This window comes from Brassica rapa, chromosome A04, assembly GCF_000309985.2.
Source record: "Brassica rapa cultivar Chiifu-401-42 chromosome A04, CAAS_Brap_v3.01, whole genome shotgun sequence".
Taxonomy (NCBI): domain Eukaryota; kingdom Viridiplantae; phylum Streptophyta; class Magnoliopsida; order Brassicales; family Brassicaceae; genus Brassica; species Brassica rapa.
Genome location: NC_024798.2, coordinates 11629226 through 11642861, shown reverse-complemented (window position 1 = coordinate 11642861; position 13636 = coordinate 11629226). Strand labels below are relative to the sequence as shown.

Below are 13636 nucleotides of genomic sequence, written 5' to 3'. Positions count from 1 at the left end.
CGGTAGCCGTTCTCAACCATCAACGTGACTCTTGGGAAAGTGAGGTTCTCCTCGTCGCCTCGGATGCCGGGAGTTCCCTTGACGTCTCCGGAGTAGCTAGTTCCCGATGATCTCCACCAAGCTTATAACTTTCTCTATCTATGAAGCTCAAACGACCGAAGGAGAGGATTCAGATACGTACCAATGCCTTGCGAAGCCACCAAAGCCAGCTTGTATGTAGCGCCACACGACGCTTTGAATCACATCCCAAATCGAGCAAGCGCTCACTTCTGCCGTCAACAGTTATCTTGCACAAAGTCGGGCTGCGTCCAACGCCACATCCTGCAAAGAAGTCTCTAAACCTACACAAGATAAGTCAGCATCACCACCGCAGAAGGAACAAAGCCAATACCACGGCGCCGGGATGTGAGCTACGACTAGAAGCTGACTCTCAGACGGCTAATGACTCCCGAGAACCGTCAAAGCATCTAAGGCCTTTGAGAACCAAAGGACCAATATCTTGTCCACAATCAATCAAACTCCTGAGCCACCGGAGAGAGATACAACAATTTCAAACGCAAGACTTAGCTCCAAAGTCAGGCCGTCGCCTTCCCCCGAAGAAACTGAACAGGACGCCGGAAGAGAGAGCGTCGAAGGAGTTGCGGGGCAAACTAGAAACCTTCTAATGGCCATAGACGACCACTCGAGATGAGACCAGAAGCACACACGCGAAGAAAAAAAATCGGATACTTTCACCACGATCACATCCGACTTCGAATCTCGCCTCCAAGCCATCGAAGACCGGAGTACTCCTGGTTATGGTGAGCGGAGACCGGAATCGCTCCGACCCGAAGAGACCCTAAAAATCCGCCACCATAACCGAACGAGCACGGAGCAATTAGATCTGCAGCGACAGACCACCGCAGAACCCACCCGTGACAAGAACCCTCGCTGCCTCCTCACGACGACGGAACACCGGAGCGCTCGGAAGGGGGAAAATGAACCACTCCATAAACCCTAAAATTCGACTCAGAACCGCCTAGCCTCGCCTTACCCTCGCCGATAGTCCGGAGGAGGAGTTACCTCTGCCTTGCGTCGACTCCTCGCGACTGGAGCTTCAACAGGAGACGCAAACCCCAACCTAGAAAACCGCGCATATCGGGCAAAGGAGAACTGAGACGAAGGAGAGCAAGGAGAAAAGCCAGTAAAGGGAAGAAGAAAACCCTCCGGCCCCGGCACTCGCGCGGACGCGCCGGCCGTTCGCCGGAGGGTAAGATGCACGCGTTTCTGTAACTAAAGGTCGAGAGAGTTTCGAGATGGAGAGAGTTTCAAAAATTTTATATAAACGACGCCGTTTAGTACTTTAACCTGATCCATATAACACGTCGCCACTATTAAACGATCATTTGACAGATTTCGAGTCAAAATTAGTCAATGTATGAAAAAACCGATTTTTATCAGTTGATGTAAACATAGGAATTGGCCGTTTTCCAGTCAGTTTTGTAGGTGCTATCATTTTCGTAACTCGTAACAAACAAAAGTGCTCTCAAGTTTGACCCTCAAAGTCAATTTGTCTGTTTCTACTTTCACAAACCAGATCGTCGAGATGTCGGAAGAGAAAGTCGTCGCCGTGATCATGGTCTGAGGACCGACCAAAGGTGAACAACATCTATTCCTGTCTGGATCTCAATTTCTAGTTTCCCAAACGAAATTGATATTTTGTTGGAATGTGGATCGACTTTAGGAAATTGATATGGTATATAATAAAATTTAAATGATAGTAACATATATATATATATAGTATATTTTAATATTAATATTTACTAAATGATGTTTTTTGCTCATATTTTTTTTTATCATTTGTATCTGTTATAGCAAAAAAAATTTAAATTACTGATAACAAAATTTTCACTTTGAGATTAATAGTTTATGTAATTTATAATATATTTAAAAATTAATTTGCAATATTTTTTTCAAAAAAAAATGTTAAAAGTAAATTTCAAAATTAAGATATTTATTTATTTTCTTATATGACATATAATTTAATAAACATATACATATATATTTTTATATATATTTTATTTTTAATACTTATTAAATGACACTTTCAACTTATATGATTTTTTAATTATTTGTATCATGTCTTAACAAAAAGTTTAAACCATAGATCACAAAATTTGAATGAGAAACTTTTAATGATTTTAGTAATTTATACTCGTTTTTAAAAATTCAAAATACAACATATAAAGAATTTTTTTAATTTTTATTAAATGGTTACTATGATTGTTTAATTTATTTTAATAGTTTAAAATTAAAAAAATATAATATAACATACACTTATTTTTATCAAATCTTTATTATCCAAAGTCATTAATTGTCATATATACTTTAGCCATATTAGGTAATTCCGTAATTTTATTTATAGAAATAATGAAGCACATTAATAATGTATTTATGGTTAGTTTAATAAAAAGTTTATTATATATTTGATGGACCAACTTATTTATCTAAAGATTCTAAGAATCATTCTAGTGATGACATGTGGCTACAAAAAAATGTTGCAATGCTTTTCAAATAATATATAGAGGATAATCTTGCTCGATTAGTCAATAAAATAATATCTTTGATTTATTCTTTTGATTTTACTGTTTTATTTTATGTTTCTGCATAATCACAAAAATTATATTTCATTTTATACCAAGACATTATATACATTTAGCAAAATCACCACCTTTATTTTTTTTGTTCAAGTCACGCTCAGTGTGGTCTCATTTTCGTAACTCGTAAGTCGTCATAAAAGAACAAACAAACGTGCTCTTAAGTTGACCCTCAAAGTCAATTTGTCTGTTTCTACTTTCACAAAACCAGATCGTCGAGATGTCGGAAGACAAAGTCGTCGCCGTGATCATGGTCGGAGGACCGACCAAAGGTGAACAACATCTATTCCTTTCTGGATCTCAACTTCTAGTTTCCCCAACGAAATTGATTTTTTTTTTTTTTTTGCTGAATGGGGATCGATTTTAGGAACTCGTTTTCGCCCATTATCGTTCAATACGCCCAAGCCGCTGATTCCTTTGGCTGGCCAGCCCATGATTCATCATCCTATCTCTGCTTGCAAAAAGGTCTTTGCTTTTGAGAATTGTGAATGTGTCATCTCCAAATTGTGAACTCTTCTTGTTTTACTTAGTTTTGGGAATGCTTATTTGTGTTTATGTGTGTTGGAGGTGCAGATACCAAACCTGGCTCAGATTTTTCTGATTGGGTTTTACGAGGAAAGAGAGTTCGCTTTGTATGTTTCTTCCATTTCTAACGAGCTCAGAATCCCAGTGCGGTAAGTTCATTGCACTTGTTGCCTTTTTGTTGGTCTGTTTATAAACCTTCTCATGTTATTGTTAGATACTTGAAAGAAGATAAGCCTCATGGTTCTGCTGGTGCTCTTTATTACTTTCGCGATAGAATCATGGAAGAGAAACCGGTTTGGTCTCTAAATGAATCTTTCTTCTTTGCTTCCCTCGTATCTATTCTTGATTCAGCTTTTTCTTGTCTTTTTTGAATAGTCGCATGTTTTCCTCCTAAACTGTGATGTTTGCTGTTCTTTCCCTCTCCAACACATTCTCGGTAATCTCTCTTTTCAATTCTTGATTCTTCTTCTACCATTTTCATTTTCTTAACTTTAAAACAATATTTGGTAGATGCACATCGTCGATATGGTGGCATTGGAACTATGCTAGTAATCAAGGTACGGTTTCTTTTACTTTGTTCAGAAAAATAAAACAGATATAAAGATCTCACTCTTCTTGCTTTCAGGTTTCTGCAGAAGCAGCAAGCCAATTTGGAGAGTTGATAGCTGATCCTGATACTAAAGAACTCTTGCATTACACAGAGAAACCAGAGACTTTCGTAACTCTCTCCTACAAGTTTTCTTATTTCCCTCACTGGTTATGGACTTTTTTAAGCTTATAGATGTTTCACTACTGATGCAGGTCAGTGACTTGATCAACTGTGGTGTCTATGTGTTTACCTCAGATATCTTCAAAGCCATTGAAGGAGTATACAACCAAATGAGAGAGACGTGTGAGTTTTCTTCACTATTGGCCTATCTCAAGAGACTTGCTTTGTTTTTTTTTGACTTTATACTAAACTTGGCAGCTAGCAACTACAACCACTTCCAGTATGCTACAAGGTCTGTTCCTGCTGATTTTGTGAGGCTAGATCAAGATATATTGTCACCGCTTGCTGGAAAGAAGCAGCTATACACATATGAGAATAAGGATTTCTGGGAACAGATCAAGACTCCAGGGTAATTAATTATCTTTGATTTGTTTGGTTTTGGACCAAACTCTTCTCCTCCTGCTCACAAGTGCTGTTTTGTAAACAGGAAGTCTTTGAAATGCTCGGACTTGTATCTCTCTCAGCTCCGCGAAACTTCTCCTCATCTTTTGGCTTCAGGAGATGGTACTAATAAGAAACCGATGATTGTTGGTGATGTTTACATTCACCCATCCGTAAAACTACATCCAACCGCTAAGGTAACTCTTTTTCAAATCTCATGAAATCTTATTAAGCATCTCTCGTGTAAACTAAATCTTGAATTGTCCTTGGAACAAGATTGGTCCAAACGTGTCAATCTCAGCAAACGTTCGTGTTGGACCTGGTGTAAGGCTTATTAACTGCATAATCTTGGACGATGTTGAAATCAAGGTAATGTATATGAGTTTGTAATGCTCCTTATGGTTAACGAATCGACCAATAATGATGTTGTAATGCAGGACAATGCTGTTGTAATAAACTCGATCATTGGTTGGAAATCTTCGATAGGAAGATGGTCAAGAGTTCAAGCTAATGGAGATGACAATGAGAGGCTTGGGATTACCATTCTTGGTAACTTTCACTCTCTTTAAAATCCTGTGTTTTCAATTAATGTTTTTTTTAAAAAACTTCTGATGCATTTGTATGTTATGTAGGTGAGGCTGTGACAGTAGAAGATGAAGTTGCAGTCATAGGAAGCATTGTTCTTCAGAATAAGACTCTCAATGCCAGTGTTCAAGACGACATAATCTTATGAATCATCAGTAGGATGATATACTGATTTTTTTTAATAATGCAAACATAAGAAGAGTTACAGAACTGAGAGCTACTTTGCATTGAGAAGCTCACATGATTATTACTTTGTACTATGATTTTAATATACAGAAAGAATCTATGAAGCAAGAACTTTGCATTTCATCATGAAATTTTCATGTTCTTTTTTAATCATTTTTTCAGCTAATTCACATAAAACAAAGAACTTTTAATTAAATTGTTATGTAAATAGAAATTCACACAAACAGTGGAGTAGATTATATAGATCTTTAACTCATATATAACTAGTTAATATCAAATATCACGTATACAAGTGTTTCTTACATAAAGTAAATCAACTATATATTCTGTAATTAGGCTAACATAAAAAACCACTATTTGAAAGAAAAAAATAGTTAATGATGACCTTCTTTAGATTCATCCATATAAGCAGGATCTAAAGTGGCAAAATGAAAATGAGAGTTTGAATCTCGCTTGTAAATAATCCAAGGAACATTATAGATATAGGAACCACTATGCAATATGTTAATCATAAGTTGGTCAAAAGCTTTATTTTAAAGATATAAAATAACAACCAAATAGCATAAGCAGGGCAAAGGAGAAGAGAAAACTAATCCTAAAACAAAAGACCTATCTAAAGAATAAAAAATATCCAAGGGATTTATTAGCTAATATGGAAAACACCAAACATTCGGAAAGGGAAAGGGGCATTAGCGTTGACGGCGTTGTCTACGGTACGCACGAAGACTACTGATACGGTCAGCGCGAGACTGTGCAATGATCCCATGACTAGTCACGCTGCGACGACTTATCTCCATGTCACTTCTAACTTTTTGGCGTTGCTTCCAAAAAGCAGCAAACTCTGCCTTCCAAGAAACACTGGACCGATTCACAACGAGATGCTTGGCTTCCTCCAAGCACTTCTGTTTCCACAAGCCATTGTCTGAAGCCAGACACCGCATCTCCGCACATATGCAAGCCATTTTGGCAACACTGTCGCCAGGAACCAACTCAAGTATCTTCATCTTCAGCTCCGTTGGTAGTTGCATCAAGCAAGCTGGAAGTTCCAAACCATACTTCTCGCAAAGACACGTCAGCAACGGGATAGAAAGACCATCTTTCACCATCTTCCAGAACGTGAACATGTCGCGGTAGCTGCTGCAAGAGGCTTGTTTCTCGAACCTCAAAGTGTCCACAACCAAATCGATAACGGACACAAACCTATTCTTATTGAGACTAACCCTTTTCACCATACACCCACGGCCTCCTAGCGATCCGTAGACCACAATCGTATTGCTCAAGTTCTGAAACGTAACAGTCACATACTCAACCCTCGTCTTGGTGATTAGCTCAGGGAGAGTATACCTTAGGGATACAGTAAGCAGATCTTTAGAAAAGCTAAACTTATCAAAGCAGCCACGATTGTTTAACAACATGAATCCAGATTCTAACATGACGGCGTGAACTGAAGTAGCCAAGATAGTCAAGCCACTTTCATCACCAGATTTCTCGAGTAATACCTTTTTCAAGAGGAATGGTACGCTTAACCTTTTGCTTCCAGCAGATGCAACGATCTCAATATTAATCGGAGAAGAGGGGTGTTGAGAGTAGTAGTAAATGAGGTCACTGGGAGTCATACCACGAGATCGGAGTGTATCCTTGGGAGACGGCTTGTCATTGCGATTAAGCGAGAAGTGAACGGAGGAAGGCGTAGATGAACTGATCCGATGGCAGAGATCATGGAGGTTGCTTGTATCAGCCAGTTCAAATTCTAGGGTTTCCCTAGTCTCGTAACGTCTCAAACGCAGCTTCATCATTTCTGATCTTTTTGTTTTCTACTAACAGCGGCTTTCTTCTCTTTATATAACAAAAACAATTTCAAAATATTGGTTAACCTAAAGCTTGTTTAGTTATACTTATACCTATTAGATAATCCATTTAAACCTATTTATGAATGTTTTGTTGTTGTCAAATAATTAATCTATATACATTTTTATTGTATTTTGGTTTTATGGAAATTAAGATACTAAACATACGGACTTTAGATCCCTTTTAAAATCTCTAGCCATTTTTTTATTTATGCGGTGTTATTCAATCATGTATTTTGATAGATTTTAAATTATACCTGCTTTATGAGGATTCATGTATGATTGCATCACCTAAGCCGTCATGTCGGATACAAAATTGACAATACTCCTGGTGTAGAAGTATTAATGAATCTTTAATCAAACTACTGAACCAACCATGAACTTTAATCATTTACTAGATTTTGATCCGTGCTTTGAAAATGCGGGATTTATTTTCTTTTTTGAATAATTCCACTGAAAGGTATAAAGATTTGTTAAATGTAAAATTATATGTTTCAAATTATGTGTAACCTAATTATGAATTTTTTTTTTATTATGTATGTTTAAATAGATGTATATATGGAGATGGAATTTGACAATGTGGAATATATCAAAAGTTAATTTCGAAGAGTTATCAATAATTTATAGTTTATATATATGGAGATGGAATTTGACAATGTGGAATATATCAAAATTTAATTTCGAAGAGTTATCAATAATTTATAGTTTATTAAATTATAAGCTTTGAAGTTTTCAAAATATTATATTTGCAAATAAATCACTCCCTCCGTTTCATATTAGTCATCGTTTTACAGTTAAAATTTTGTTTTATTTTAAGTGTCGTTTTATGTTTTCAATGCAAAATTTATTAACGTTTTTTTTGTTGATTGAAATATAGTTAGATGTATAGGTAATGATATTTTTATTTTGAAAATATGCAAAATTAAATGTTTTCTTAATCTGTGTGCATAAACCTAAACAACAACTAAAATGAAATGAAGGGAATTTGATAGTTTTACATAAAAATAATTTAATTTTTAAGGAGGTTAAAACTATAATTAATAATATTGCTAAATTTTTGTGATTTGTTTTCCTTTAGAAGATAAATATTATATAGTATGTGTCTAGCATCAGTTTATAAGAAAAAGACATGTACAATAAGTTGATGATTCTAATAAAATCGTATGGAAATTTATAATTATAGAGATAAAATTATAAATAACTATTTGAAATAAATTATCAGAATAAATGATTACTTCAACTTTCTTTAACTAAATTAATATTGTTTTTTTTAGAATCAGTTTCGATCTTTTGTTAGATTGTTTGTTTAGATATTTAAAAGATCTTATTTTTAAAAGAATCAATTTTGAAATCTTGTTTACGTAATGTTATAATATATTTATAATATCGAGGGGTTTAATATTTTAAAATAAGTAAAATGGTTGAAAATTTATTTTAGTTTTGTATAATAATTTTAATAATGTATATTTTTAAAAAGAACCACATATTTAAATCAACTCTAGTATTAGATATTGGATATTGAGATATAAACTAAACTATAAAATACTAGGAATGTACATATTTTTATGGTAGGGGTGGGCACTTTACCCGATATCCGAAGTGGTATCCGAACCCGATCCAAAAAACCCGAACCGAAATCCAAACCGAAGTAGCAGAATATCCGAACGGGTATTGAATTAGGAGATATTTGATATCCGAACCCGAACGGGTAAATCCGAACCCGAATGGATATCCGAAAATAACTGAACATATATATAATTAACCTTATATTTCTAGTTTACATCTCTTATTTTATATAAAATATTTATATTGATACTACACATATTTTAAGTTCATATGATATACATACAATTACAGAGAAAATGATTTGACACTCACTTAAAATACATGTAAAATTTTTTATTTCAAGAATTAACAAAATATTACATCCAAAATTTAAAAACAAGAACCAAATTAGTGTCTTTTTAATTAGTTTCAAAATGTTATGTCCAAATATATTAACTATTCAATCTATTAGAAATAAAAAGTTAGTTAAGTGAAAGTTATATTTTTAAATACAAGAAATTTGAGAAATGAAAATTTAATTTTGTTTTTTCAAAATCTAAATATCTGAACCCGATCTGAAATAACTGAACACGAACTAAAAATATCTGAACACGACCCGAAGTACAGAAATACCCTAACGGGTGCTACACCTTTATACCGAAATACCCGAAAATCTGAAATACCCGACCCGAACCCGAACGGATACCCAAACGCCCACCCCTATTTTATGGTATTAAGCATGATATAAAACCTATTATATAATTTCATAACAGTTACAATATCAGTACATCAATGTCAATATTGATATCAAATGGACCAACATATACATCAATGTTTCAGACGAAAACCCATTAGAAAGAAAAGAAAAACATTATTTAGATCAGATGTATTTCATTTATTCCTTTTTCTTTTTCTAAATTGTAAATATCATAAAATGAAAGGTTTGATTTACAAAGGCAAATCTAAAACTTGCAAAACCTTGGCAAAAAGAAGTGAAAAAACAAGGTGAAGCATAAGTACGACTGAGCAGATGAAATAATCAGCTCAACCACAAAAGGCATTAGGTTCCTGAAACTCTTCTTATGGCGCTTTGCTGTGATGGCATTCCGATCCGGACTTCCTTGTCTATTAGCCTGTGGAGACTAATAGGTGATAATGTGACAGAGTTGTGAACTTTGTATTCCCTCTGTTTCCAGAGGTGGTGATGATAGCTTGATCAGCCAACTTCCTCAAAGTTATGAACAATCATTTATATTCTCCTTCCACGAAGATGGCGACACTAAATCATTTTCCAGAAAAGGATGCCGTCGACGTTGCCTGGCCTAAAACCTGAGATGGCCTACATTAACAATCTTTAGAACCAAGCATTAACTTGGACAATCGCTGAACCGCCTTTTCTTGGCCACCGACACCGTAAGAGGTGATTTGATCCATCCCAAGAAAAGTAGGAGTAGATGAACATTAGAACATATATAGTATGTGTCACGTTTTCTTAATATTAAAGATGTTCATAACAAAAGAGAAGTTATATCAATCAAATGTTAAAAATGGCCATAACGAAAGCAATTTATAGTTGTCGACGTCGTATTTCAAATAAAAAATATATACCAAGATATTAGTAGTACAATAGAAACTTTATAATTAATACTCGATAACTTAATAAACAAGCTAAATTAATAAAACAATTCGGTCTCGAGTTGGACCATTACACAAATCAATAAAATAACAAGATAATATTTTTTTTTCAAATCCTTTGTAAATATATTGTCCCACTAAAATCATAAATTAATTTATATATAAGGTTTATATAATTACAAATAAAACAGTGTACCATTTTAGTATATTTGATTATATTTAGTAAAGTTATATCTAAAACTACATTTAAATTCTATGAAGCATATTTCGTACTCAACAATTAGTATAACAAAAACAATGTAAAAGTCAAATTTCTAAGATTTAATATATATATACGAAAAATGAACTATTTTTTATTTTACAAAAAGTATATTCTAAAATAGATAAATCTAAAAACAGATTTTTTTTTGTAAATTAATTAATTTTTATAGTCTTAGCATTACTAATTTATAGAGTTTTGACTGTATATTAATAGGCAAGATAAATAAAAGTACGGAGAGGATCATTGCTGATTAGTTGGTGTCTTTTTCATTCCGATTTATATCCTTAATTGAGATTTTAATTGTTATGCAAATCCATAATCACGCAAAAAGTGATATCACATTGAAGAGTAGGGGTAAATCTAAAAAATAGATACTGTTTTAATTGTACTGATTGAAATCAAGGAGGCACTTATTTTAATTACATGAATTAATTTAATCTAAATATTAGTAGTCCAATGCCGGTCCTAAAACAACAAAAGAAAAACATAAAATAAATTTAAAGGTTTATATTTTAATTTAAATAAAAATAAAGAGGTTTATATAATGACAAAAGAGAGTAAAAATGTAAAAGTTATGAGGACAGTTTTTTTAATAGGCCCAAAAAGTTGATATACTAAAGATTTTAATAATTTTAATAAAAGATTATTTTTTTAATGTGGAAATGAATATTCGGATTCTTAAATGATATAATTATCAAGATAAATATCATCATTTTTGTTGATAGACGTCATGAACTATCATTGATACATGAAGAATGTGAAGTGTTGATATGAGTTAGGTAGTACATGAATACTCTATAGATGACAAAAGTGGTGTTTACAACATACTGTTCCCAATTAATGAAGATTGTGTCTACACTGAAAGAATGACATGCATTCACTATATACATATTTGAAAAAATTTCTAAGATGTAAGAAATCTTGTCCTAAATTCACAATCAACTTACATGTGGTGTTCGGTGTTCTTTTTCTAGTATGTTATATGTTAGTTTTGCTAACCAAATTGATGTTTACTCTGAATTAGGATAGCTTATGTTGGAAAAAATATAACTTTCCACTTTTTTACAAGAAAAATAAAGGCAACATAAACAACATTGAGATTGTGCCTGCAAAATAGAAGTCCAAAATGATATTGGTAATTGTGTTTTAACTTGGTTAATGTGGTAGGAAATCTGAAATAGATTCTGTTCACTCCTATTGAACTGCATCCTGTCTCTCAAGTTTTCATTTCTTCACTTAAAATGTATCTATGTCATTATTGTTCTCACCAAAAGAAAGATCGATTTGCATTCATGGTTCACTTTCGTCTTTAAATTTTTGTTTTGTCTTTAGAATCTTGAAATTGTGTATTCCTTCAGTTTTATAATAAGAGTTATAAGCAAAAAAAATTCAATTTTCTTTATGAAATTGTTGATATCGTTTACATTTGTGACTAACTACATAATATATCAATTTTTCTTATTGATTGAATTGATTTATTTAATGATAGTAAAAAAATTATATAAAAAATGAGCTTCGGATCTAAAAGATTATTTTTTCTTACCAAAAGTCATTGGTAAATTACTGTTGATAAGTCAAGTTAATTTTTTTTACTTGTCATCTTCTCAGTGATCTTAGATAATTTTGTTTATTTATCATCTTCTTATGATTTTGACTGAGGATTCATCAATTTAAACTTATCATATTATTTAAACTTAATTAAATAAGTACAAATAATAATTAAAATGTAAATTAGAATATTTTGCTCGATGAAATCTTTAAAATCATATTTGTTATAAAAGTAATTCTAAATATACATCTTCATCTTCAAAAAACATTATGTATTATATTATATGAAATATTTTGCTTGAGACAGCCTTTAATATAATAGTTGGCTTAATATTTTAATATGTATTAGTTTATTTTAAATAACTAATTTATAATTTGTTATAATGAAATAATATTATATTTAATTGCAGTTTATATGATTTTTATCTTTATCGCGATATGAATATGTAGCTATAAGACAAACAAAATTATATATATCTTAAATTTTTAAACTATCTGAATTTATATATATATATATATATTGATATATATACTTTTTGATTAGAGATTAAATTTATTGAGTAATATATTATATTTAATATAAAATAATTAAAAATACAAATGCTGTGAGAATGTCTACGGGATCTCCTATATATATTTTCAGAATGTCTTGAAATTAATATTATATTATTTATTAATTGTGTTCACAACTAAATTGTAGCTAATAATTAATATTTGTTGATGACAAAAAATATATTTGTTAAAACCCCAAAATAATTTTAATTATATTCAAGTAATATAATAAAATACTAGATTTTTACCCGCGCTTGAAAAGTGGAGGTTTCGTTTTGTAATTAGATAATTATTAATGAAGTTGTATATAAGATCTAGGTCCAGACACATTTATTTGGAACTACAAACTGAACCTTACCAAATTGAAAAAAAAATCAAAATCAGAATTGAAAAGAATTTCATAATAACTGAGCATAACATATATCTCTAGAGCATAAATATTGAAACCAAACCGAGAGCCCTAATGGGTCCCTGAATTTTAAAATATAAATTATATACTTATAAATATTAAATATATTCAATTTATAAATAACTGAATATCCTAAAAATAATATTTATAAACAGAATTACCCAAAAAAATTACCCGAATAGTTTTTTATTCAAAATATTAAAAAGTATTTGAATTATCTGATATTTTTACCCGAACCATCTGAATTACCTGATATTAAACTGAAAGACCCAAATTATCTGATATTTTATCTATAAATTCCTAATTACCAGAAAAACTTGAATCGAACTGGACTGAGTTTGACCAATTTTTATTGCATATTTGCTGGTTCTCAACTTTGATACTGAACCAAACTAAAATAATCCAACTGAAACCAAATCAAATTTTATAAATAATTGAACAGTTTCTAAATTTTTAGAACCAAGACACCAAAAACCAAAACGCCGAACATAAACCCAATGTTGAGAACTAATAGTGAATAAACATTTAAGTGGTGCGAAGAAAGCATTCTATTTTTACAAATTATTTAATTCTTTTTACTGGTGGTACATATATGGTTTATAGATGAACTAATATATAAGCAGTGTTTTTATATTCGATCTGGACTCGCGGTCGAACCGCAAAACGCAGTTGCCGTATATAATTACGACTGGCTTATGTTTTCCATATAGGATTCTATCAGATATTATATCAGCTGATTTGTTTCCAAAAAATTCA

General features: G+C 32.1%; 2 protein-coding genes across 4 annotated transcripts; one reads left to right on the top strand and one right to left on the bottom strand.

The window, feature by feature from the left end:
- The first annotated feature begins 1494 nt into the window (after positions 1–1494).
- LOC103864220 (mannose-1-phosphate guanyltransferase alpha) lies at positions 1495–5248 on the top strand. Of its 3 annotated transcripts, none has more exons than XM_009141980.3 (13): positions 1495–1637; positions 3004–3101; positions 3210–3310; positions 3376–3454; positions 3537–3597; positions 3672–3718; positions 3787–3879; positions 3963–4053; positions 4129–4279; positions 4358–4508; positions 4588–4680; positions 4749–4860; positions 4944–5248. In XM_009141980.3, exons 2-13 carry the CDS (start codon positions 3069–3071, stop codon positions 5042–5044), a joined length of 1113 nt encoding a protein of 370 aa, XP_009140228.1. In that variant the 5' UTR covers positions 1495–1637; positions 3004–3068; the 3' UTR covers positions 5045–5248. The 3 variants fall into 3 exon arrangements, with proteins under 3 accessions (XP_009140228.1, XP_009140227.1, XP_009140226.1); XM_009141979.3 differs by lacking the exon at positions 1495–1637 and adding an exon at positions 2721–2908; XM_009141978.3 differs by lacking the exon at positions 1495–1637 and adding an exon at positions 2721–2908 and having other exon boundaries at positions 3963–4279.
- LOC103864219 (F-box protein SKIP22-like) lies at positions 5232–8611 on the bottom strand. The gene has a single exon (XM_033290065.1). The coding sequence runs from the start codon at positions 6876–6878 to the stop codon at positions 5772–5774; it is 1107 nt and encodes a 368-aa protein (XP_033145956.1). The 5' UTR covers positions 6879–8611; the 3' UTR covers positions 5232–5771.
- Positions 8612–13636: the final 5025 nt, after the last annotated feature.